The sequence below is a fragment of the Geotrypetes seraphini genome, chromosome 13 (assembly GCF_902459505.1).
Source record: "Geotrypetes seraphini chromosome 13, aGeoSer1.1, whole genome shotgun sequence".
Taxonomy (NCBI): domain Eukaryota; kingdom Metazoa; phylum Chordata; class Amphibia; order Gymnophiona; family Dermophiidae; genus Geotrypetes; species Geotrypetes seraphini.
In genome coordinates, this window is record NC_047096.1 from 45,672,903 (window position 1) to 45,698,579 (window position 25,677).

Consider the following 25,677-nt stretch of genomic DNA (forward strand, 5'->3'; position numbering starts at 1 on the left):
CTAATATCAAATAAAATAGAACTATGAACTCTATGAGCAGAATAAGAACTATTAAAATTATGATATTGCCTGTGGTTTGTTATCAAATGAGAATGATACCAGTTTTTTTTCAAGGGTCCTTTTATAAAAAGCTAAATGGTATTCTTACAAAATGGCTGGGTAAAATGCCTAGAATTGCTTTAGTATCTTTACAAAAAACAATTGCGGAGGGTGGGGTAAATTTTCCAAACTTTTATAGGTATCATCAAGCCTATATTTTACGCCAGGGTATGTATTGGGTCCTCCCAGAGCTCATGGAAAATACCCCTGATTGGTTGTATTTGGAATGGCGACTCTTGTTTCCTCTAAATTTATCTCATGTTCTCAGTATCAAGATGCCTAGGAAATATAAAGAGAACAGAATATTGATGGATACATGGAAAACATTGCGATATGTTAGTAATTTAACACCTAACCTGAAAAATAAATCAACAAATCAATCTATATGGATAAACTCCAAGATTCAAATTGGCGGAATTAAAATCGTTTGGAAGCATTGGATTATTGCAGGTATACGGACTTTAAATGATGTTATTTCAAATGGTAAACTGCTTGATTTTTCACAGTTGCAACATAAATATGGTCTTAATAAATCACAAAGTTTTAGATGGTTGCAACTGAAGCAGGCTATTCAGGAGGGGTTCCCTGAATGGAAAAATCTCAATAATCAGTATAGTCTAGAGTTCTTATGCTTTCAGGTGGATTTCTTGGGACACCAAACTGCACAGTGGTATAAATTGATATCTGGATTTATGAATAAAAAACCAAGGACTGGACTTACAGACATTTGGAGCATTGAGATTAAGCATTAAATTTCTATGTCTCAATGTCCACGAATTTGGTCTTGGAGAATGAGATGCACAGCGTCCGCATCTATGAGACAAACTTGGTTCTTTTTGTTACATAGAGCACTTTGGACCCCAGTTCGATTACAAAAGTTAGATAGCTCTAAGTCTAATAGATGCTGGCATTGTAATCTCGAAGCAGGGACCCTAGATCATTTAATATTTTATTGTCCCTGTATCATAGCCTTTTGGAAATCAATTTGGTCTCAAGTAAATTGTTTATCAGAAAACCATGTAGCATTATCATATGATACAATTTTGTTTGGTATATCAATGAGAACAAAAAGTCAAATTTCATCAAGCAATAATAAACTTGCATTGATTATGACAGGAGTCGCCATGCAACATATCACCAGTAACTGGAAAAATTACAATAATCTTAGCTATACATTCTGAAGGAATTTGTTGTGCCACATTTACAAAATGGAAAGAACAATTGCTATACCGAAAGGGAATTATAATAATTTTAAAAAGATTTGGGGGCCATTGACGATTGTAACGATTAGACATCATTTTCTACTGACAGTATATTTATACATAGGGGGAGGGAGGATGGTATAAAGTTCTATTAAAGGGTTAATCAATAGATAAGAATACAATATTTATATGATATTTTTGATTGAAATTTTTGTGGGAAGGGTGGGTGGGGAGGGATTAAATTTATGTATTTACGATGACAATAGAAAGAAATTCAAGTGATGTGTAAAAGTTTAAAAATGATGTAATATTGTGTACTTAATGTAAGATGAAAAATGAATAAAGAATTAAAAAAAAAAAAAAGAAAGAAATATTCTACACAGCTCCTAAACAGACCTTGAATATATGTGAGGTAATGGAAATTGGGCATGCCTGCTCACAAATGGACAAGAATGTCTCTTTTGGAAGGAATACTTAAGGTTGGCTAGGTGGTGAGCATTTCCAACAAGAGTTGAGTTTGACTGAGATAACAAGAGGGTGATGCATAATTGATGCATTACAGACATATTGACAATCAGAATATAGGATAATACAAGATATACTGAAAATTGGTGTGAAGTGATGGGATTGTGAGGATCGCTTAAGTGAATTGGCTTGATCCTTAATTTGGTTGTTGATTCACATCTAAATGAGACTGAAGTAGCAGGATGAAGATGAACAAGTATTTCAGTCGAGAAGAATGAAGAATAGACTGAAATAAGTTGGAAATGTAATGGAACTTAATGAAAGTTCTTGAGACTGTGAAGATTGCTTGATTGAAATGGTTGATCCTTCTTTTGATTTATAGGTTAAATCTAAAAATTAATAAAATAAGGTGGAGTGATGTATGTTACATTGACGTTGTGGGAAACTTCTGTTAGATTTGGAAAGAGAAGGAGAAAAAAAAAAGTATTAATCTTGGGTGGGTATAATTATAAAAAATGGAATCTGAAATATAGGGTATATCCTTTTATAAATATATTAAGGATATAGGATGGAAGAATATTTGAAAGTTTGAATGAGGGGAAAAGTTTATAAAAATGGGATTAGAGTAAATATGGGTATTTAGGGTATTGTAGAATGGATTGACTGCAGGAGAGTTTGGAGTTGATTGTTTGGTAAGAATTAGAGAGAAGGAAAAATGAGTATGTTATTGCCTGTGGGGAGTTATATTCTTTATTCAGTTAATATGTGCGTTTCGAAGTTTTCAGTCGTATTAGGGGAGGGGAGGGAGGGGGAGGGGAATAGGGGGGATGGGGAAAGATGGGAGGGAGGGGAAATTTATATACTGGTTTAAGGAAAAAGAAAATATGTATATTTTATGTTTGAGAGAGATATGTTTATATATTATATTTTATTTGTAAAATGGGTTTTAAAATTTTTTCTTTGAACGTAAATGGCCTCAATCACCCAATAAAAAGGAAAAAGGTACTGGAATATATTAAACAACAAAATATAGATATTTGTTTTCTGCAAGAGACACATTTGTCTGGAATAGAGTCTATGAAGCTATCAGGTAATTGGATAAAACAATGTTTATATGCACCAGCGATAAAAAAGAAGGCAGGAGTAGCAATATTGATTAATAAAAAATGTTCAGCAACATTTAATATGGTAAAGGCAGATCCTCAAGGAAGGTGGTTACTTGTTGACATGAGCATGGGCAATATTACATTGGCGTTACTAAATATATATGCCCCTAATTCGAATCAAAGTGAATTCTTTAAATCTCTACAACAATTAGTTTTACCACTGGCTACTACTAATATAGTGGTGGCTGGGGATTTCAATGCTGTTATAGATCCAATAATGGATAAAAAGCCTAGTAGAATTATGAAATCAATGGGATTAGATAATTGGTACAAGCATGTAATTTAAAAGATATATGGCGTATTCTTCATTTTAATGATCGGGAATTTACATTTTGTTCACATGTTCATCAATCATTTTCAAAAATTGATTATATTTTTGTTTCAGATCAGATGGTACAGCAAGTTGTAAAAGCTGACATAGAACCAATAGTAATATCTGATCATGGTGGTGTGTGGATAGAAGTTAACTTAATAGATCAAGATAATTCCAAACCTGTATGGAGGTTTGATAATACTTTGCTTGCTGATTCTAAATTTTGCACAGAATTTCAGATAATGATTTCAGATAAAAATGAATTTCAGACTTAATGATCTAGAGGAAATGTCGATTGGAATATTATGGGATGCTTTCAAAGCAACTATGAGAGGACAAATTATATCATATTCTGCGTATAAAAAGAAACAGATAAGAAAGCAATTTGCAAATTTGGAAAAAGAAATTAAAAATTTGGAATTAAAATTGGTTAATAAATGGGAACAAGAGACATTTCAAATATTGTTAAAAAAATGTGAATATAATGAAATTTCCTCTGGGTTAGTAAGGAAAGATATTTTTGCTCAGCAAACAATGTATTATGGTAGTGCAAATAAGGCTGGAAGATTATTGGCAAATTATTTAAAAGAAAAGAAAAGAAAGGAGAAAATAAGCATAATTAAGGATGAATTAGGAAATTCTCATTCTCAAATTGGAAATATATTAAAACAATTTTTAAAATATTATAAGTTACTGTATTCTTCTGAGTCTTATTTAGATAAAGAGAAAGATGGATTGGATTTTTTGAGTTTAGTTGAAGGACCTAAGGTTCCTGATCATATAAAAGGAAGTTTAGATAAACCTATATCATTAAAAGAGTTACAAATGGCATTGAAATCCCTTAGAGTTGGGACCGCTCCAGGTGGAGATGGATTTACAGTAGAGTTTTATAAAGAATTTCAAATTTCCCTTTTACCATATTTATTAAAACTATATCAGGACCAACTGAATAAAGGTTGTATATCAGGCACTATGGCAGAATCTTTAACTATTGTTTTGCCAAAGCCAAATAAAGATCCAACATTGGTGTCAAATTACAGGCCTATATCTTTAATAAATGTAGATGGTAAAATATTAGCTAAGATTTTAGCATTAAGATTGGCTAAAGCTCTTCCGCATATAATAGGAATAAATCAAACTGGATTTGTTGCTCAAAGACACTCTTCAAATAATACTAGACTGGCATTTCAGATGTATTATTTAACAAGACAAATTAATGATCCGGCTTTTTCAGTATCACTAGATGCTGAGAAGGCTTTTGATCGTGTAGAATGGAATTTCATGTATCAAGCTATGGAATGGTTTGGTATTGGATCTGGATTTATACAAATGATTCAAGCACTGTATAGCTCCCCAACTGCTCATTTATACATAAATAATAATTTTTCAGATGCTTTTAAATTGCAGAGGGGAGTTAGACAGGGTTGTCCATTATCTCCTTTGCTCTTTGATATAGTTCTTGAACCCTTGTTGTTAGCTATTCAACAGGCAAAGGACATAGAGGGTATTCCATGTGCTGGAGTGTAATATAAAGTATCCGCTTATGCAGATGATATATTGCTTCATTTGAGGAATCCGGAAACAACAATTCCATGTCTACTGGAGATAATAGATACATTTGGAAAATTCTCAGGATACAAAATAAATTGGACTAAATCAGAAATTTTACCTTTAAATGTGCATTGTACAAAAGGTATACTTGATTCTTTCCCTTTTATTTGGAAAGAGGATGGTATAAAATACTTAGGTATTTGGTTGAATAAAACACTCGAAGAGACAATGAGAATAAACGAAAAATTTTTATTACAAAAAGTAACAGAGTTATGTGAGCAATGGAATCCTTTACATTTGTCATGGTGGGGAAGAGTTCAAACTATTAAAATGATGATTTTGCCTGTAGTTTGCTATCAATTGGGAATGATACCAGTGTTTTTTCAGGGGTCTTTTTATAAAAAATTAAATAGTATTCTGGTTAAATTTATTTGGCTGGGTAAAATTGCAAGAGTGGCTCTAGTGTCTTTGCAAAGACCAATTGAGGAGGGTGGGGTAAATTTTCCCAATTTTTATAGGTATCATCAGGCCTATATCATGCGCCAAGGTATGTATTGGGTCCTCCCAGAGCTTTTGGAACAACTACCAGAGTGGTTACGGGTGGAGAGATCACTTATTTTTCCACTTAGGCTTGATCTTCTGCTTGGTATAAAAGTGCCTAGAATACGTAAAGACAATAAAGTATTAATGGATACTTGGAAAATATTACAATTTGTAGATAAATTAACTAGTGATTCTATTTTAAAATCGAAACAACAGACTATTTGGGTAAACTCCAAGATACAAATAGGCGGGTTTAAGGTTGTCTGGAAGGATTGGATTAAAGCAGGTATAAGATCCTTAACGGAAGCAATTGATAATGGTAAGCTGCTTGATTTTTCACAATTGCAACATAAATATGGTCTGAATAAAAAACAAAGTTATAAGTGGTTGCAATTGAAGCAGGCTATTCAGGTGGGGTTCCCTGAATGGAAATCTTTAAATGATCATTACAGCTTAGAATTCTTATGTTTCCAGGCAGATTTTCCGGGACACCAGGCCGCAAAGTGGTATAAAATTATATCTAATTATTTGAATAAGAAACCAAAAAATGGATTAAGAGATATTTGGAGCATTGAGATTAAGCATCAAATTAATGCATCTCAATGGCCACGTATTTGGTCTTGGAGAATAGATGTCGGCATCTATTAGGCAAACATGGTTCTTTTTGTTGCATAGAGCATTCTGGACCCCTACTAGATTACAAAAATTAGATTGCTCTAAGTCTAATAGATGCTGGCATTGTAAAATTGAAATTGGAACTTTAGACCATCTTTTATTTTATTGTCCATGTATTAAGGCATTTTGGATATCAATATGGGATCAAGTTAATATATTGATGGAAAATCATGTAGCATTATCCTACGACACAGTGGTTTTTGGAATGTGTATGAGGGCCAAAAGTCAGATATCTGCAGCAAACAACAAATTATTGATGATTCTTACTGGACTGGGAATTCAACAAATAACGACTAATTGGAAAGACTATTCTAGATTGAATTGTAGTTTTTGGTGGAACTCAGTTTGTCATTTGTATAAGATGGAAAGATTTCTTGCAGTACAGAGGGGATATTTTAAAAGGTTTAAGGAGGTGTGGAGGCCATTAATTGAATATTGTAATGATGAAGGTTTATTCTTTTTCCTTAGGGGATAATTTGTAAAAATGGGGGGGAGGGAGAGTCTAAGTATGTATATGTTTGGATAAAATATTTTGTTGATATGGGAGGGGATGGGAGGTGGGTGGAGGGAATTAAAACATGTGTAATAATATTGGTTAAGAATGTCAAGTGAGTGATGTGAATTACTTGTAATAATATTGTACACTTGTTGAAAGAAATAAAAAGGAATAAAGATGAGAAAAAAAAAAAGAGTTATGCAGAAGAGACTCTGACACATAACAGAGATGCTGCAAGAACCCAAGGATGCTCAGTAGCATCATTTTCACTTGCCACTAGTAAACATACTAGATGCTCACATTTTAATTTTATTTTTCCAACTGTAAAAGGATGTGCCATCATCGTCTTTTATATTACCAGGCAGCGTCCTGGGACAAAGATCTAAACCTCTTAATCATGACTTTCAGTACTTGCATGGATTTTAAGAGGCATCTGAAAACTTATCTGTTTACCAAATACTTAGGCAATTAAGTTAATTCATCTGTTTCAATCTCTTTTTCTTCACGGTCCTGTGGTATAAAAGCGAATTGTAATCTAATGTAATGGCTGTCATACTAAGAAGGAAGGGCAGTGTTCCTTAATGCCAGCTAGGTCTACACTAAGGAAGAGGCTGGCAGACCCAAAATGGATTTTAAAACAGAAGCCGGGTAGGAGAGATTTTGGGAGAACAGCAAGGACTGGGAGGATTCAGCCTAGGTACTCTGAAAGACCTCAGTTTCCAGATAAGTTCAGTGATGCCTTGGGTGAATGGATCCCACTAGGTGTTTCTCATCTCAACCTCTAAGAAGTCCAGTTCTTTTATGAGAGATCAATCTCCCCAGTATATCCCAAGTTCTCAGAAGAAGTGATTCAGTGAAATAATATTTATTTATTTAACAGTCTTATACCCTGCTTAAAAATAAAGTGGGTTACAATAATACATAAAACAATCACTAACATGATATAAAATCAACATCTTTCATCTGCTATTTCTTAGTAAACAATACTTATGTCTATTTAAAAAAAAAAAAAAAAAAAAAAAAAGACTTCCACAAATAGGGATGTTTTCAGAAATTTCTTAAAATGTTGAATGTTATCCACTAACCTCAACTGCCCAATCAGATTGTTCAACAAATTCACCCCTGCTACTAAAATTGGCTGTTGTAATTCATCTACTGATACCACATTGTTTTTTCAGATCTCAAAGAGTGCTGTGGGAGATGTGTGTGTGCGTATGTGTGTATATATATATATATATATATATATATATATATATATATATATTGTTATCTTATGAGGAGGAAAGGAAATTTTTATTTGTTTTCATATTCCTGACTTTGAGATATTTCTTGGGCAGTGGTTTCTGATTTTTTTATGAGAATCCAGAGACACTGATAACCCCAGTGCTTTTTTAAAATGCTGGCTAATGAATTCTGTGGAGGAGAATTCTTCCTGTGATGATATTTTGCAAGATTTGGCTAGAGGAATTTGCAGTACACTCTCTGGTATGCAAAGGGAAGAGGTAGAGGGGGAAAAAAAGCAGCGGGGGGGGGTGTCCTATTAGGGCCCCACAAAAGGCTCAAAGGGGAGTTTAAAAAAAGAATTTACACAGGACTTATGGAATGAGACAAGAATATTTTCTCACCTGTTGTTTAGGACTTTTTTGCATTATATATACTCTTTACCTGTATAGTTGTCCCTCCATATCTACAGATTAGTTCCTTCATGGATACCAAAATTCATGGATGCTCAAGTCCCTTATATATAATGGCATAATATTTGCACATAACACAAGAAGAATGAACAAGATGCAAGGTGAACAATGCTCATACAAGTACTGGAGAGAGACTGAGGATCTGTGAAATGGTGGGAGGCTACAGCAGGGTATGCCTACCGTATATATCATTTCATTCACGTGGATTCAGTGTAGTGCTCAGTATGCAGCAAATTCAAGTTTTGCTTTTTGGAACTTTCTGTATTTTTAAAAAATATTTTCAATCTGCTTTTGGTTGAATCTGCGGATGTAGAACCTGTAGACATGAAAGGCTGATTGTACATAGTTATTTGGGGAGGAAACACCAAATAAATGTGAAGAACTTTTGTTGGAAATGTTATAATGCCTTTGTATCGCTCTATGTTATGGCTGCGCCTTGAATACTGTGTGCATTTCTGGTCGCCATGTCTTCCACATGTGCTTTCAGTGTCCTTCTCCCCCCTCTGCTTCCCCATGTCCTTTCAGCGTCCTTCTCCCTCTCTGACGTCGGAAGGAGGGAGGGCTTTGGCTACTCTCCTCCTTACCTGCACTGCCTGCAGCACAGAGCCAAACGGAAGTCTTCCCGACGTCAGCGCTGACGTCGGAAGGAGGGAGGGCTTTGTTTAAGCCCTCCCTCCCCTCCGACGTCAGCGCTGACGTCGGGAAGACTTCCGTTCGGCTCTGTGCTGCAAGCAGAGAAGGTAGGGAGAAGAGCCGCGCGACTGAGTACATCCAGCCCCGCAGGAACCCCGTGACCCTCGGAGGCATCCCCACGGGATCCCCGCGACCCTAGGGGGCGTCCCCACGGGATCCCCGCAACCCTAGGGGCGTCCCCACGGGATCCCCGTGACCCAAAGGGGGAACCCGCGGGATGCCCGCGGGTCCCGCGGGATTCCCGTCGTCCCCGTTCCCGTGCAGCTCTCTAGTAAACAGTACCCGGCGTATAAGACGACCCCCGACTTTGGGGAGGATTTTAAGGTACTGAAAAGTCGTCTTATACGCCGGCAAATACGGTATATATATATATATATTTTTTTTTTTTTTTAAGAAAGATGGCTTGGGAAAATTACTGCTTATTCCTAGGATAAGCAGCATAACATCTGTTTTACTCCTTGGGATCTTGCCAAGTACTTGCGACCTGGGTTGGCCACTGTTGAAAACAGGATACTGGGCTTGATGAACCTTTGGTCTGTCCCAGTATGGCAACTCTTATGTTCTTATGATGTTTTCCTTTATGAGTGTCATTCCTGCACAGATCACGAGGCATTTTTACCTCTTCCATCCACCAAGACCCTTTACCATTTTTTACTGCTTTGTTTTCCTGTTTGCCCATTTTCCCCTTTTAATTACCCCCCACCCTGGGCTACTGTTAACCCCTTTTTGACAGGTGGGCTACACACATTAACCCATGCAGAGACTCAACCACCCCAATGGAGGTGGAAAAAAAGCTATTTCACCACGAGGCTACCACGTTCATGGCATCTGGGTTCAGTTCCGATGTCACCATCCATTAAAAGTAAATTGTTTAAAAAAGGCAGAAGGGTGTGGGGCCTGAAACAGGCATACAAAAACAGAAGAGCTTAATCATTCAGATGAAGGTGGCATGCAGCCAACCGCTGGAAGCCACAAGCACAACAGGCAACTTGTACATTAATATATGTGTAATGCAGAAGGACAGTCCATGCCCCCCCCCCACCCCAGAAAAGGCTTACGTTAGAAAAATCTGTCCAGCTACAGATCTGTGCTAATGTCAGAGGGGAAAAAAATCCCTCATTCTGAGCCAGAATCAGGAGAGAGATTGTGCATGTGTGAAGCAGAAGGAAAAACTTTATTTGTGTTAGAGTCATGCAAGGATTGGTCCCCCAAATATGTGGCAAAGAGAGAGAAGTCTTGCTGCATCTGTGTAAGCATCAAGGTATTTCATCTGGGACTCATTGACATGGGGAGTGCTCAGATGATAGCTGCCTTCTGTCACCTATTATCAGGGCTTTTTGGTTTTTTATGAGGGGGTACTCAGGGATACTGAGAATCAGCAACCTTTTCCATTACTTGATAAGAGTGACCCATGATAAAAGAGCTCAGGTTTTGAACACTCAGTTCTGCTTTTTCATGGATTCTGTGGCTGGTTGTTGGGGGCCTGGCGGCTGTGAGGCGAATCCCTCAGTGATCACCCCGCCCTGAACGATGGCCTGGTATTTGAGTTCTGGCACTTTTTTGCTATAATAAAAAAATGCACTGCCTATTATAGAATTTTTTTTTTTTTAACTCAGGCTGACCAATACAAATACAACTTTGAAGAGCTATATATTTATGCTTTTGGAGAACTTCTATACCGCTACTAATGACTGGGGAGTCAATTCAGAACAGTTTAGATGAGCTTCGGTAATGGTGTTATGCTACATGAGTTTCTGTAGAAATGTTACCATACAGAGTTACGAAGAGCTTCTGCGAGGTGTTACAATACAGAGTTATTAATACCGGCATCGTTACGCCATAGTCAATCATCCTACTTATGTTATCTGTACATCGATCATCCTACTTATATGCACAGGTTTACCAAATCAATTGTCCTATTTATGTACACATATAAACTAGGGCCCTCTTTTACTAAGGTGCGCTAATCGATTTAGCGTGTGCTAAATGCTAATGCGTGCATGTTAGTCTATGGATGCATTAGCGTTTACCATGTGCTAATTTGATTAGCGCACCTTAGTAACATCTCCTAAGGAGGTTGGCCATTTCAACTAAATATAATCTATATGCAGTCTGAAGTCCTGTACAGTGGCATAGTAAGGGGGGCGGTCCGCCCCGGGCACCATGTTGGTTGGGGCACTAGCATCCCTTCTCCTCTCTGCCCCCTCCACCTCTTCCCACTTCTCTTCTCACCACATGCGCACCCCTCCTTGCCTTTCCCCCTGCCTCTAGTTGTTCACCGCCATGAGCAACAACTTCAACATGAGCGGACTGCTGGGCACGATGGACCACTGGTCTGACCCAGCCGTGGCAGTTCTTATGCTCTTATGTTCTTCGTGACCATGTCAGCTCTCCCACTGATGTCACTTCCAGGAAGTGATGTCAGAGGGAGAGCCGCCAGGGTTGCGAGGAGCACACTGAAGTTGTTACTCGTGGTGGTGAACAACGAGAGGTACAGGGAAAGGGAAGAGGGTGCATGTGCGGCAGGGCGGAATCGGGAAAGAAGCAGAAGGGCGGAGACAAGGGAGGGGAAGGGGCACCTCCATCCCCAGGTGCCTCTTACCCTGGTTACGCCATTGGTCCGGTATAATAATAAGTCTATGCTAATTGCTAGATTCATGAAACAAGACTCTGTAGAATAGTACAAAGGAAACAAGAGTCCGATCAATTGGTCTAACTTCTTTGGTGATTATTCAATAGAAATTGTATTTTATCATTAGACCTTCTGATGTTCATCACTGTTGCCATGGGAAGTCTGGGCCACCCTTACTTTTGTTTTCCTTGTAGTATATTGTTCATAGGAGGTTTGTCTCAATTTTGCACTTTGTTTTTGGGGGCAATTACCTGTGTAGCGTAGTGCCAGACAAGGCACGGACACCGTGTTTGATGGCTTTTCTTCTCTTCTCATGTGTCAGGTGGAGGCAGTAGTAGCAACATTTTGGTCAGTATATATAGCAGTTAAACCTACATTTAACCTTGATCTTCTTTATTGGGAATTGTTTCTGTGCCTGTTTTGTGATTTAGGGGCTCTTGTGCTACCTGCACTAGTAAATGGGCTTAGAGTGCCCCAATGTGGGACTTTCCTGCATGCTAAGCCCATTTCCCAGTGCAGCCGTAAAGCAGGCACTTTCCTATTTGCTAAGTTTCTGGCCATGCGCCAACGTTATCATTAGCACGGCTATTAAAAAAAATTAATGCGGGAGCACTTACCACCTCCAATTTAGGATATGCTAAGGGCTTCCGTGTTATGGATCTGCTAACCAGTTAGCATGCCAGTGTGTGCTAGCGTTTCCACAGCTATTCTATGCCCCGATATACTCTCTCCAAACCCCCACCCCCACAAGCTTACTGTGTGCAAATGGCAAAACTAGTGCAGACAGCTTTAGAACATCCTGAGTTTGATAATTTTTCTTAGAAACATAGAAATAGACGGCAGATAAGGGCCACGGCCCATCAAGTCTGCCCACTCCAGTGACCCTCCCTATCTATCTTTGTGGATAGATCCCACATGTCTATCCCATCTGGCCTTAAAATCCGGCACACTGCTGGCCTCAATAACCTGAAGTGGAAGACTATTCCAGCGATCAACCACCCTTTCAGTGAAGAAGAACTTTCTCACTGAAAGGGTGGTTGATCGCTGGAATAGTCTTCCACTTCAGGTTATTGAGGCCAGCAGTGTGCCGGATTTTAAGGCCAGATGGGATAGACATGTGGGATCTATCCACAAAGATAGATAGGGAGGGTTGCATTAAGTTTAGTAAAAGGACTACTTAGTTATGAGACTTGGTCTCACAGGCATTATTGTGAGTTGCACAGGAACAGAAATTTCACCCATTCCCCAATGGAATTTAACCCATACCCTTTAAGATCCATTCCATCCCCACAATTAATCTCCCCCATTCCTACCCTTATCTGCAGGAATCACACTATTATTTACACGCAGCCCTCTGTTTCCTCCTAACCCCAACTGCCACACCTGTTTTTTTTGAATGGTATTTACTATTTAATTCAACTAAGAATTGGCTAACACTCTTGATCCCTTGGAGAGAATGTTTGAATTAGAAAGATTCTTTAAATAAATGGACATCATTATGAGCCCTTCAAATATAAATGAGGGATTTTGGGCTCGGGCAGTAACTCATAGGTGACCAGCACCAGACATAAGTCTAAATAAGAACTGCCCCATACATCATTTAGTCCTGTTTTATGCTATCAATATGGTATAGATATAATTTAAATCATTTTCAAACATTCACACCAGGGAAAAAGGGAAGAAAAAATAAATAAAAAATGTATGTGATTAAAATAAACTCCCAAAACGTCACAGTGTTTAAAATCCTTAAAGTGCAAGTGTAAATGCTGACAAAAAATTCATGCTAAAATTGTTCAATAAAACCGTGCAATAAATACTTCCCTATATTTCATTGAAATTTCATGATAGTTCATAATAAACTGAGTGCATAAAAGTGTTTAATAAAAGTTCATGCAAAAATTGATGTTGTAAAAGTTGATACCAAAATCCAATTTCATGTCCATGTACCCAATGAATAAATAAGTAGTTCATACATTAAATCAAAAACAATATATCCTGTGCAAAGTTCATATTCCCTTTAACCAATGAGTGTTCCAAGCCTCATTCTGGCATTCCAACTGCATATCTCCATACATTCCAAGTCTTTTTCTAGTGCTTCAATTGCCTCTCTCAATGCATTCTCTCATTCTGGAATCACCAGAGATTTTGATTACACTCCTTTGGGAATCTCTTAACAATGTCTTCCATACCCGTAGGATTCCCGCAGCTCTCCATTCTAACTTAGCTGAAGCATAAAGATATTACAAAACATAAAAGCAAGCATAATCTTCCCTCTGCGAAATAACTGCCAAGAGCCTTAATCACTTACCTCCAATCACTTCTAGAGTTTCACACATCCCAAGGCTCACACTCCTCTTCCATGTTTCACCATGCTGCAAGGTTACAACCCAATTTGCATAGCTCACCATTCTTCCAAATGCACACTCCACTTCCATGGCTTACCATATCCGCTGTCTAGGAAGTCAGTGATGATGGCAGCACTGCAGCTGGACCAAGGACTTGTGCGGTTGATCTGTATCAACGTTGGGGACATCATGTGGTTATCCCTCAACTTCCCAAAGACTTCCTCACAAGCCTTCACATTGTCATGAGGCATATTAAACACATGGCCTGGAAGTGAGAAAAAGTGGATGAGAGGAATAAGAACAAGATCTGATGAGTCAAAAGTAGGATTAACAACATGTTTCCTCTCAGCCTGTGATCTTCAAGAGCCTGTGATCTTCAAGAGTTGTAACAGTTGTCATTGAATTCTGTGGAAGTCAATGAGCTGCTTAGAAAGGTGACTGTATTTTTATTTTGGGGTCCTTCCCATATTGAGGGAGAACTGAGAAGGATGCAAGAGATAATGTTCCCAATTCATTCTCCCATAAATTAATTTTAGGCCCCCCTCTTGCTTCTCTATAGCTTGTGAACATGGTAAAGGCCTTGGATAAGCACCTTGATCACAAATGTTTTTAACTGAGTTTCAAAGCGCCTACCAGAATCTAAAAAAACAAAACAAAAAAAAAACAACATCGCCAGAATCATGCCTCCATAGGCGCTTTAGGCCGCCTAATGCCACTGTAGGCACAGCTAATACGCCTATGGAGGTGCAATTCACAACAAAGGTAGGCACTAGAAATGTAGGCCCGGAAAACACTGGCCTATATTTCTGACACCTACCTTTGCCAGAGGCATGATTCTATAACTGTCCCCGTCACGTGATTGACACGCAATATACTGAATTGCCTCCTAAATATCTCTGGGGCTGATATTCAAAGCAGTTTAACCAGCCAGAAACAGCTCCTGGTGGTTAAACTAATTGTTTGGGGCTAACTGCTCATTTTTAGTGGCACTTAATTGGTTAATGCAACTGAAAAATACCTGGTCAGCTCTAAACTCCAAACCGGCTATTTGGAAGGGGGGAGCAGGGGTATAGTCAGCACTTAGTCCATAGGCATCGGAACGGGGGAGGCCACAAGGGCTATGGCCTCTCCAAAGGTTAGCGCCCGCCCCCCCACCTGCTTCTTGGTGTTCTAATTTTTAAATCTTCCAGCAGCTGCCGCACAGCATCAGCGAGCAAGCCTGCCCCGGAACACTTTATTCTACTTCCGGGGGCAGGACTGCTCACTGATGTTGCACAGCAGCTGCCTGAAGATTTAAAAGTACAGAGCCGGGAGGAGGTAGGTAGGGAGTCGAGAGCTGGGGAGAGTCCACACTGTAGGATTCCATGGGGCTAGGGCGGAGCTCCTGGGCCCCCCCAAACCAAGCAGCGTTCCGTTGCCTATGACTTGGTCGATTAAGTGCTGATATTCAGCATTTAACCAGCCAAGGTCACACACAAATGTAACCACAAAAATGTCAGTTCTATTTTATGGTTCGCCATAGCCAGTTAAGTGCTGAATATTGCACTTAACTGTCTATCGTTTTACTGGCTCCATAAACCCAGAAATTGGACGCTAGAGCCCGGACATGGCTCAGCATTGAATTGCCAGGCTTAATGCTGATCGCTATCAGCAAAACGCTGAGTACTGACAGATGAATATCGACCCCTCTATCTTTTGAGATTGGGGGTTGCTTCTACAGAGAAGAAAGCGCTCACTTGGAATGCATCTTTATCCTCCATCCACAGACCCAACTAGGAAAGCAACCTCAACCCATGGTCTGCTGAACATAATATAAGAATAGCCATACCGGAGACCGATGGTCCATCTAGACCAGTATCCTGTTTCCACAATAGCCAATCCAGGTCACAAGTACCTGGTAGAAACCCAAATAGTAGCAATATTCCATGCTACCACTCCCAGGGCAAAGAGTGGTTTTCCCCATGTCTGTCTTAACAATAGACCAGTCTTTGTTTTGCCCCATTGATTTAATTGGAATTCATGCATGCAAAGGGGCAAAGCAAGTATTGGATCAGCTTGTTCAGCGTCTTTAGTTCAAGTATTGGATGCAGCGTCTTTAGTCCAAGCCCTTCCCAGAAAACAATACAGTATGGGAAAGAGCCTGATTTAATAGTAAGGGAATGTGAGCAAGACAGTATTAGCTTTAATATGCTCATTAAGATGAAGAAAAGAGAAAATTGTGTCTAACCTCAGGGATTGTGGAATCTCTTATCCCTCGGAGGAAGCAGCTGTGCAGTAAAGATGTGCATTCATTTGAAATGACATAGGGAACATCAGCCAGCTATCCCATATCTTTTCATATTGTTAGTAAACAGAAACAGTTTATGTGCTGTCAATAGCCAACAGTGGCGCAGTGGTTAGAGCCACAGCCTCAGCACCCTGAGGCTGTGGGTTCAAATCCCATGCTGCTCTTTGTGGCCCTGAGCAAGTCGCTCAATCCCCCCATTGTCCCAGGTACATTAGAAAGATTGTGAGCCCAGCAGGGAAAAATACTTGAATATCTGAATATAAACCACTAGGCTATAAGTGGAATATAAATAAATAATGTGCTAGTGTGCAAACCATGGAGCACACTTGCATTAGCAATAAAAAGCATCCATTTCTTGAACCGTGCATAGAATTTGTGAATAGTCTGCATTATTTTAGAAAAGTGTGTGCTTTTTCCAAAAGAACATGTATTCTTAACAACATTACTCCTGTTGACAACATAATGAAAACAAATGAATAAAACACAAAACAATCTTTTTCTGACTGTGCACTCCTACTGTGCCGAAGGTGCTGCTCCTATCTAGACCAGAACAGCCCAGCCAGGAGAATAGGGAATGAAAATTTACCAGCCCCCTTCCCTTCTGGAGATCCTCCTTGTCACATCTCTGACCTTGGAGAGACATCCCTAGCCACTGCAAGCATTTTAAGCACCTTAAGCAAACCTTCTGATTTACTGCTCCCTCAATTAACGTTTACGCCCCTAGACCCGAATCAAAGAAATCTCACTGATACCAAACCCCACCTCGCCACCCTAGGAAACCAAACTCCAACAGCCTCCCAACTAGCGGACCATTTCAAACACAAAATCATCACAATCAGATCCACATTTAACAACTCTCGAAACATCTTAGAAGAGATACTAACAAAACCCACAAAAGACGAAGCCACCTCAGCAGATAGGATCTGGACCGACTTCCCAACGACACAATGGTCAGACCTAGACCGGCTGTATAAAAAATACAGCAAATCTTCATGTGATTTGAACAATTGTCCTCCTTATCTACTAGCTACAGCGTCCACTAAATTCACAGCTGGTCTCACACTATGGCTGCAAACTATCCTAAGGGAAGGTCAGTTCCCCCCGGAACTTGGCAAAATCATAATTACTCCCATACTAAAAGACCCCAAAGGCCCAATAGACAGCCCAACAAATTATAGACCAATCGCTTCTATACCTCTATACATCAAACTCATAGAGGGTCTAGTAGCACAATATCTCGCCAATTACCTAGAAGACCACCACATCCTACACCCTACTCAATCCAGATTCAGAACCAATCACAGTACTGAAACACTTCTGGTTTCCCTACTAGACATAGCCCATCAGCACCTCAGCAAAGGAAATAAGTTACTAATCATCCAACTCGATCTTTCAGCAGCATTCGACTTAGTTGACCATTCCATACTACTCCAGATACTAGATGCCATAGGAATATCAGGTAATGTTCTCAACTGGTTCCAAGGATTCCTCAAAACAAGATCATACAGAGTCAAGTCAAATGATCTTCTATCCGACTCATGGTCAAACCCCTGCGGAGTTCCACAAGGATCCCCTCTATCGCCCATACTTTTCAACCTCTTCATAGCATCCCTAGGCACGGCCCTAGACGCCCTAAACATTACATCCTTCAGCTACGCGGATGATATAACCATCCTCCTCCCCTTCGACATCCAAGACCCCACCTCCAACGGACGCCTGAAAACAACATTAGAAACTGTAGAAAAATGGATGACGAACCACAAGTTAAAACTGAATGCGGAGAAAACCAAATTCCTACTACTAGAGAAGGAACAAAAACCATCCCTAACAGAACTAGATGTAAACACAATCAAATATCCAATACAGAATACTCTCAAAATTCTGGGAACACACCTAGACAGAGGCTGCACAATGCAAACACAAATACACAAAACCATAAAAAAGCATTCTTCACCATGCGAAACCTAAGAAAAATAAGAAAATTATTTTCCAAAGAACACTTCAAGATCATTGTACAATCCCTCATACTCAGCTCCTTAGATTAGTGCAACAGCCTCTACCTACCTTGCCCAAATACTATGATAAAACAACTACAGACCGTTCAGAACACAGCTATCAGACTCATCTACTCGCTCAGCAAATTCGACCACGTCACACCCGCCTATGTAGACTCTCACTGGCTTCCGATAAAAGCAAGAACTCAATTCAAACTCTACTGCTTACTTTTCAAAGTAACCCATGGTATGGCCCCCAATTACCTGAACAACTGTCTTTGCCGCTACCGACTACCCAGATCAAGAAGAACTCAGAATCTTTTCACCTTCCCCCCTCATAAGAAACTTTACGACAGCCTTCTAGCAACTCAGGCAGCGAAAATTGACCCCACCATCACCAAACTGATGATCAAAACAACAGACATCAAAGTGTTTCGGAAAGAAATCAAAACATTTCTTTTCAAAAAACACGTCCTTACTTAATATTCCCCTCCCCAATCGCACATGCACTCTCCCCAGCAAATAACACAATAGTCATCCCCTTGAACCTCATTTACGAAAAATATCCAAACTCCTAAATAAGCATCTCCCTTAGGTATCCATTTAACCTTCTCCTAAAAAAGCATCTCCCTTAGGTATCCACTTAACTGATTCCTTCAAAGTTAGGTATCTTTCTTCAGTTGCCTATATTGTTTTCCCCACTGAACCTTGTAACTACTTGAACCCTGTCAAGTTATTCTATCGATAAATCCAGATATCTTATACTTGTATTTCTATACCACAACATGTAATTTACTTAAATCGTTGTAATGTAATTCTCTCGGTAATGTCCTAAACTCTTTTAACTGTAATCCGCTTAGAACCGCAAGGCACAGGCGGAATAGAAATCACAAATGTAATGTAATGTAATGTAAACAACAATCACTCTAACATCAACCTCTCAAAATAGTGAGGGCAATTTTGAAAAAGCATTTACTTGTATAGATGGACTATTTGAAAACTGTCCACCCTTCCCTGCAGGCAAAAGTATGTGTTGATGGTTCTTGAGCTATAAATTTTAAAAAGTTTTTCCATCATTTTTAGCAAATATTGTGCTTTGGGAGTCCATTATGAGCATTGCTCTCTCTAAGGTGAATGGGAGTCCTCCAACTGCATTTCTGCTAGTGGGAGGTGGTGGTTCAATATTGTTTTCAATTACAGTAAACCCCAGCGAATTTGCGGCTCGCGGACTCAGTCTTTCGTGGTATTTTCTGACCACCTCTTCCGGGAACTAAAGTCAGGCTATACCAATCAGGAGCTGCTTTGACGTGCCACATAGCGTGTCAAAGCAGCTCCTGATTGGTGTAGCCTGACTTTAGTTCCTGGAAGAGACGGTCAGAAAATACTAAGAATGATCCCGCAAGACATCAGCCTTTTTTTCAACACCCGCCACGGCCCCTGAAGCCCTCTCCCATTTACGATCCGCTCCTAAACTGCATTTGCGTTTTAAAAAAAAAAAATTTGCAGGTGCTCCTGGAACAGAACCCCCATGAATTTTGGGGGAGTATGTACTAGGGACAAGCAGGTTCCCTGGAGCCCCAAAGAGCTTGCCTGTCACTCACTATTGAAAATATTATAGTGAAACAGCACCTCCCATTGGCAAAACTGTAGGTGGAGGACATCCACCCAGCTTAGAGGAAACAGTGACTATGAGCAACTTTAGAGAATTTCAGGTGTTTGCATCAAAGGTGGGATCATAGTCCCAATAGAGTGGTTTCTGAATTTGCCCCTGGACTAAATGCTATATATGGCGCCCACAAAATCAGCGCTGGAAAAAACTGATATTCTGTAAGCCGTGCTGAAAGTTAGGCATGGTTTATAGAACAGCGCTCCAGAGTAATCTGAGGAAATACTTTTTTACAGAAAGGGTGGTAGATGCATGGAACAGTCTCCCAGAAGAGGTGGGGGAGACAGAGACTGTGTTTGAATTCAAAAGGATCTCTCAGAGAGAGAAAGAGATAATGGTTATGGCAGATGGGCCATTTGGCCTTTATCTGCTTTCATGTTTCTATGGCCATTTGCACCAACAAAAACGTGGTGCAAATGCCCACATGCAAATTTAGGCACAGAAGCCCTATTTCTATAACTATACATGTAAATTAAAGGAATGTCCCTGATCCATAAATTCCCTGCCACAGATTCTGCATCCAAATTTACTCGCACAACCCTTAATTGATTCCAATTAATACCAATAGTTGCTTAATAATTGGCACTAATTAGCTTGTGTGTGCTGTTTTTGGCGCTTTTTAGAGAATTAGAGTGCCCGGGCAAAACATTTTGAAAATGCTCTTTTAATAAACTTATTACTGGTTGTTAAAAAGGCTGCTTTGTACTTCTGAATTCTTTCAGTTGTCTTCCTTCTTCGGCCAAGACCTAGGCTTGGTGGTCTAAGCAAGTGGGTGCCCATTTTGCCTGCTCATTGTGACAGCTTTGGATAACATCATAAGAATTGCCATACTGAGACAGACCGAAGGTCCATCAAGCCTAGTATCCTGTTTCCAACAGTGGCCAACCTAGCTAGATCCCAAGTACGTAATAAACCAGATTTTATGTTGTTTATCCTAAGAATAAGCAATGGATTTCCCCAATAATGGCCTATGGATTTCCCCGTTAAGAATGTATCCACCCCTTTTTTTAAACTCCACCAAGTTAACTGATTTCACCACATTCTCCAGAAACAAATTCTAGAGTTTAATTACACATTGTGTGAAGAAATATTTTCTCCAGTTTGTTTTAAATCCACTACTTAGTAGCTTCATCGCACACCCCCTTGTCCTAGTATTTTTGGAAAAAGTAAACAAGAGATTCACAGCTACTCTTTTCACTCCACTCAGTATTTTATAGACCTCTATCATATCACCTATGAGCCATCTCCTCTCCAAACTGAAGAGCCCTAGCCAATTTAGCCTTTCCTCATAGGGAAGTCATCCCATTCCTTTTATCATTTTCATCATCCTTCTCTGTACCTTTTCTAATTCCACTATATCTTTTTTGAGATATGGTAACCAGAACTGCACAAAGTATTCAAGGTGCGGCCATACCATAGAGCGATACAAGGGCATTATAACATTTTCATCTTTGTTTTCTATTCCTTTCCTGATAATTCTTAACATTCTATTTGCTTTCTTAGCCACCGTAGCACATCAAGCCAAGGATTTCAACATATCCTCAACAATGACACGTAGATCCTTTTCCTAGGCAGTGACTCCCAACATAGAACCCAGCTTCACAAAGCTATAGTTTGGGTTCCTCTTTCCCACATGCACCATTTTGCACTTGCTCACATGTAGTCCTGCTTTTCATAGGGAACTCAAAAACTACAACTCTGTGAACGCAATAATGTTTGATTTAACCTACAGTAGGTGATGGTGGATTAACAGTGGAGCTTGAGTAAATGTGAGGAATTTAGGGGCTGTTGTTGACTGGTGTATAACCTCATAACTCCCACTCTGAAGTCACTCTAGTAGGGAATTCTGTTTATTGCCAAATATGAGGTCATCCGGAAGATGGGGTATCAGGTTGCCTAGCAACATGGACACACCTTAAGGCACTGATAACTGCACAAAGGAAGTTCTTGAGAGAGTTGAGCAAATGTAGTCTGCAGAACTACCAAATGCTACATTATCTTGGAAGAGAAGACTTTGGGTCAGTTCTAGCCTTACATTCCACCTTCCTGGTGAAATGATTCTTAATACTTGAAATGTTCTTTTCAAATAGAAGCAGCAGGATTATAAGTACCACAATGCACTGGGTGTAAATCTATAATCCTGGATCAGTCTAAAATTTCCTGGCAGTAACTTGATGGCTTTTATGTCACATCCCATGCACTGTGTACCATCATTGTTTTCACCCCATCAATTATCTCAAAGGTTGAGCACTGTGTCATAGATAGAAAGGGATGGTCCCAGGCATCAGAGGTGAGTGATGGGGAAGGGACGATTATTTACAAATAGTATGAGCTTCATGGAGAGGTGTTTCAAAGATTTTCCAGTAACTCTTAGAGAAAAAAAACCTGAACTTCTACACTTAGCACCTCCAATAATTCATTCCTTCTCTCCTCCTGTAAATGATTACCAGTTGTGCCTTATATAATTCCTCTTTTATACCTCAATCTCTTATTCATCTAGTGCATTTTTGGCCCTGCCAAACATTTACCCTTTCTCATTCCCTTTAGCTTCTTCTCCCCTCCCCCCGCCACCAAGATGAAATGAGATGCTCCCTTACCAAGCTCATGTGCTGTGGTGAAAGCAGAAGGGAGTCCGTCGTCTTCAATGACAGAACAGCTGCGCTTGGGGTCACACATTGTTCCCACATCTGCCATCCCCAGAGTGTCACAGGTGGTGGCTCCACACAGATCCTGTGGAAATATGAATGTGATCCTGCTGAAGGATGTATAGCAAGAATGCAAACTATACTGTCAACCCCATCTCACCTACGCAAAAAGAACCCAGAATCACTAAATGCACCATAGACATCCCACCCACCCACTTGTGCACCAAAGACACCCTACCCACCATTTGTGTTCTGTTGCCTTCATGTTGTCGCTTTTATACTGTAATTTTTATATTGCTTTATTTTGTTCTGTTTGTTCAATGTAGTGATGTTTTAATTATGCTGGAGCTTTATTGGTGTTAATTTGGAGATTTGATATACTGTTCTTACAAAATACATATCAAAGCAATTTACAAAAGTAAGTAAATAAATTGGCAGGAAAAAATCACAAGAAACTAAATTCTACAACTTCGATGAGGCTGATTGACAAATCCATCCATCCTTCTCATCAGAAGACATTAAGGGGCTAATTCTCTATAGTTCACCTAAAGCTGGGCGGCAGGATGATGCATGCCGAATGCAAATTCTCTACTGGTAATTGGATGTGCAATTGTCCTTCTAGAATACTAATATAAGTACATCGTTATTTGCCTAACTTTAGTTACATACACTTAAGCTAGCCGAGTGACTGATGCCAGTGTTCACACCTAAGTGCAAGCAGTTAGAAGTGTAACTTCAGATGTGTGTGTAAGTGCCAGGCACAGCCTCAGCCCACCCATGCCACTCCCAGGTCTACTCTCCTTTGCAGTTGAGCACTATGGAAATTGCGCCCACATTTTGTAGAATACCGACAATGGGCAGTTGCCCACATAACTGACAATGAGCACCAAGCAACACCAATTAGCGCTAATAATTTATGTTAATACCAATTAGCCTCTAATTAAATACCCCCCGATTTTATGAAGCCACATTAGGCTTTTTTTATCACTGGCCTTAGTGATAATAGCTCTGATTCTCATAGGAATTCTATGAGCGTCGAAGCTAATACTACCGCCACCAGCATTAAAAAAGCTTAACACAGCTTCATTAAAGGTGGCTTCATTTAGAAATTTGTATTACCTTATTCTGTAATATGGGCACAACCTTGCATACTTATGATTCAGTTCTATAAATGGTGCCCAAATTTGGTGGCAATAAAAATTAACATTATGGCCCTCATTCTATCATTGGTGCCTAAAACATAAGCACGAGGAATGCGGCACATAGTGCATGTCAATCTTAACTGAGACGCTGTATATAGAATCGTGCCTAGCGGCACCTAAATTGGATTTAGGAGCCAGGATTTGGACATTTTTCTCTTTTTTAAAATGAGCCCCATAATCTCAGCATTTTTAGACTGCTTAATCCCCAGTATTAGAGTCCAAAGTGGTTTGCAATAATATATTAAGAAAAAAAAACATTTAAATATACATATTTAAATAGTTATCAAGATTATGACAAAATTTTTGAACCATGTTTGTGAAATACAGATAAGAAGACAGTTGCTCGTAATGCTTATTTCATAAATTGTTAGAAACTGTTCTTTATCAGAAATTTCTAAATCATGTGTGATCTAACTTTTCACTTTCTTTAAATTTTATTTCTTAACCATTGTGGGTCCAATTCACTGGGGGAAAGGCAATATAAATAAAAGCAAGAATTAGATTACATTAGATTATTCCATATCTGAACTGTTTGAAAAGAAAAGGACAACTCAAGCATTTTCATACAGCCAATTTTAACAGAAAGTTCATAAATTGACAGTGTCTAGACTAGGTGGCTCCAAAGTACGGCATGATGGCCGATATGATTATATCCGGCCCGTGGAAATGCCCCAATTTGGACTAATTTTTCAATGAGAATCCACAAAAAAACATGGGGTGTTGATAGATTTCAAATGCATTAATTAAAATTGTGTTATTTCTTCGTACCTGTTTGACCTCGATCGACAGTGTCTATTTGTAGTGTTGTAGATAGCTCTGGCACTGTGACTAATCTTTAAATTGAATCTGGGAGTTTATTACTAGTCGTTATGGTTAATTGTCCATAAGAATACTTGCAATGGGGTAGTGTAATACTCAATTTGTAATTGCATACATTTATATTTAAAGGTGTGTAGTTACTTATTCACATATTTGCTTGTACGGAGTTCTCATGATTTCAATAAAACTCATATGTCTAGAGATTTTTTATTATGGTTTATTACTACGGCCCACTGAAAAGTGCTGAAGTACCCAATGTGGCCTTCGTGGCAAAAAGTTTGGAGACCCCTGGTTTAGACCTAGAAAAACCCTTACCACAAAGGGAGAAAAAACAAAAAGGGGAAATGCACAGGAACCAAACCATTTAAAACTTTAAAAATAAAACACACAATTTTAATACCAACATGAGTTTGAATTGGACGCCATTGAAGATCAGTCAATAATGGAGAAACATGATCAAACTTTTTCCTCTTCCTCTGGAGGTTTGTTTTTCCATTACCTACATAAAGCCTTGTTATACAACTCTGTACTTAATTGTTCACAGCAATATTTTTTTTTATTATTCTGGTTCTTGATTTCCATGTTTATATTGCATAGTTCACCCAACAGTGATTACCTCATGCTCTATCAATAACTTAGGGCTCCTTTTACGAAGGTGCGCTAACGGTTTTATCGCACGCATCAGATTAGTGCACATTATAGCTTGCGCTATCTGAAAATCTACCGCCTGCTCAAAAGGAGGCAGTAGCGGCTAGCATGCGCGGCAATTTAGCGCACGCTATTCCGTGCGTTAAGCCCCTAGCTCACCTTCGTAAAAGGAGCCCTTAGACTTCCTATGTGAACAGGTCATTTTATAAGTGTAAATAACAAATAATTTCACAATGCTCTTTATCCTCTTACAGAAATGTGCTGAGCATCCTTTTTTTTTTGTTAATTCTGGATAGGCCAATAATGGAAATGAAGACAGATAGAACAATAGGGCAAGATTAGACCGACTCCATGCCTGTTGGCACAGAAAGATCTCTCTCTGTGTGGTTAACATGAATGGGCTTATTCTTGAGGTGTTCACCAAAGAAATTAAGTTTTGAAATAACCACGGAAGTCAAAACACATCATTAGAGCACTTGACAGAGCTCCAAATTACTGTCATTCCTATTTCCTGAAAAATGACAGAAACCAAACTTTCTCCA

At 39.3% G+C, this 25,677-nt stretch overlaps 1 protein-coding gene across 1 annotated transcript in view; it reads right to left on the reverse strand.

Annotated features, from left to right (window-relative positions):
• Positions 1-25,677, reverse strand: part of ADAMTS15 (ADAM metallopeptidase with thrombospondin type 1 motif 15) — a 60,081-nt gene that overhangs the window by 17,831 nt on the left and 16,573 nt on the right. Inside the window, exons 2-3 of the mRNA XM_033919126.1 lie at positions 22,419-22,551; positions 13,972-14,139 (exon numbers count right to left, since the gene is read on the reverse strand). Coding sequence (XP_033775017.1) covers positions 13,972-14,139; positions 22,419-22,551 — 301 coding nt within the window. The remainder of the gene's footprint in view (positions 1-13,971; positions 14,140-22,418; positions 22,552-25,677) is intronic.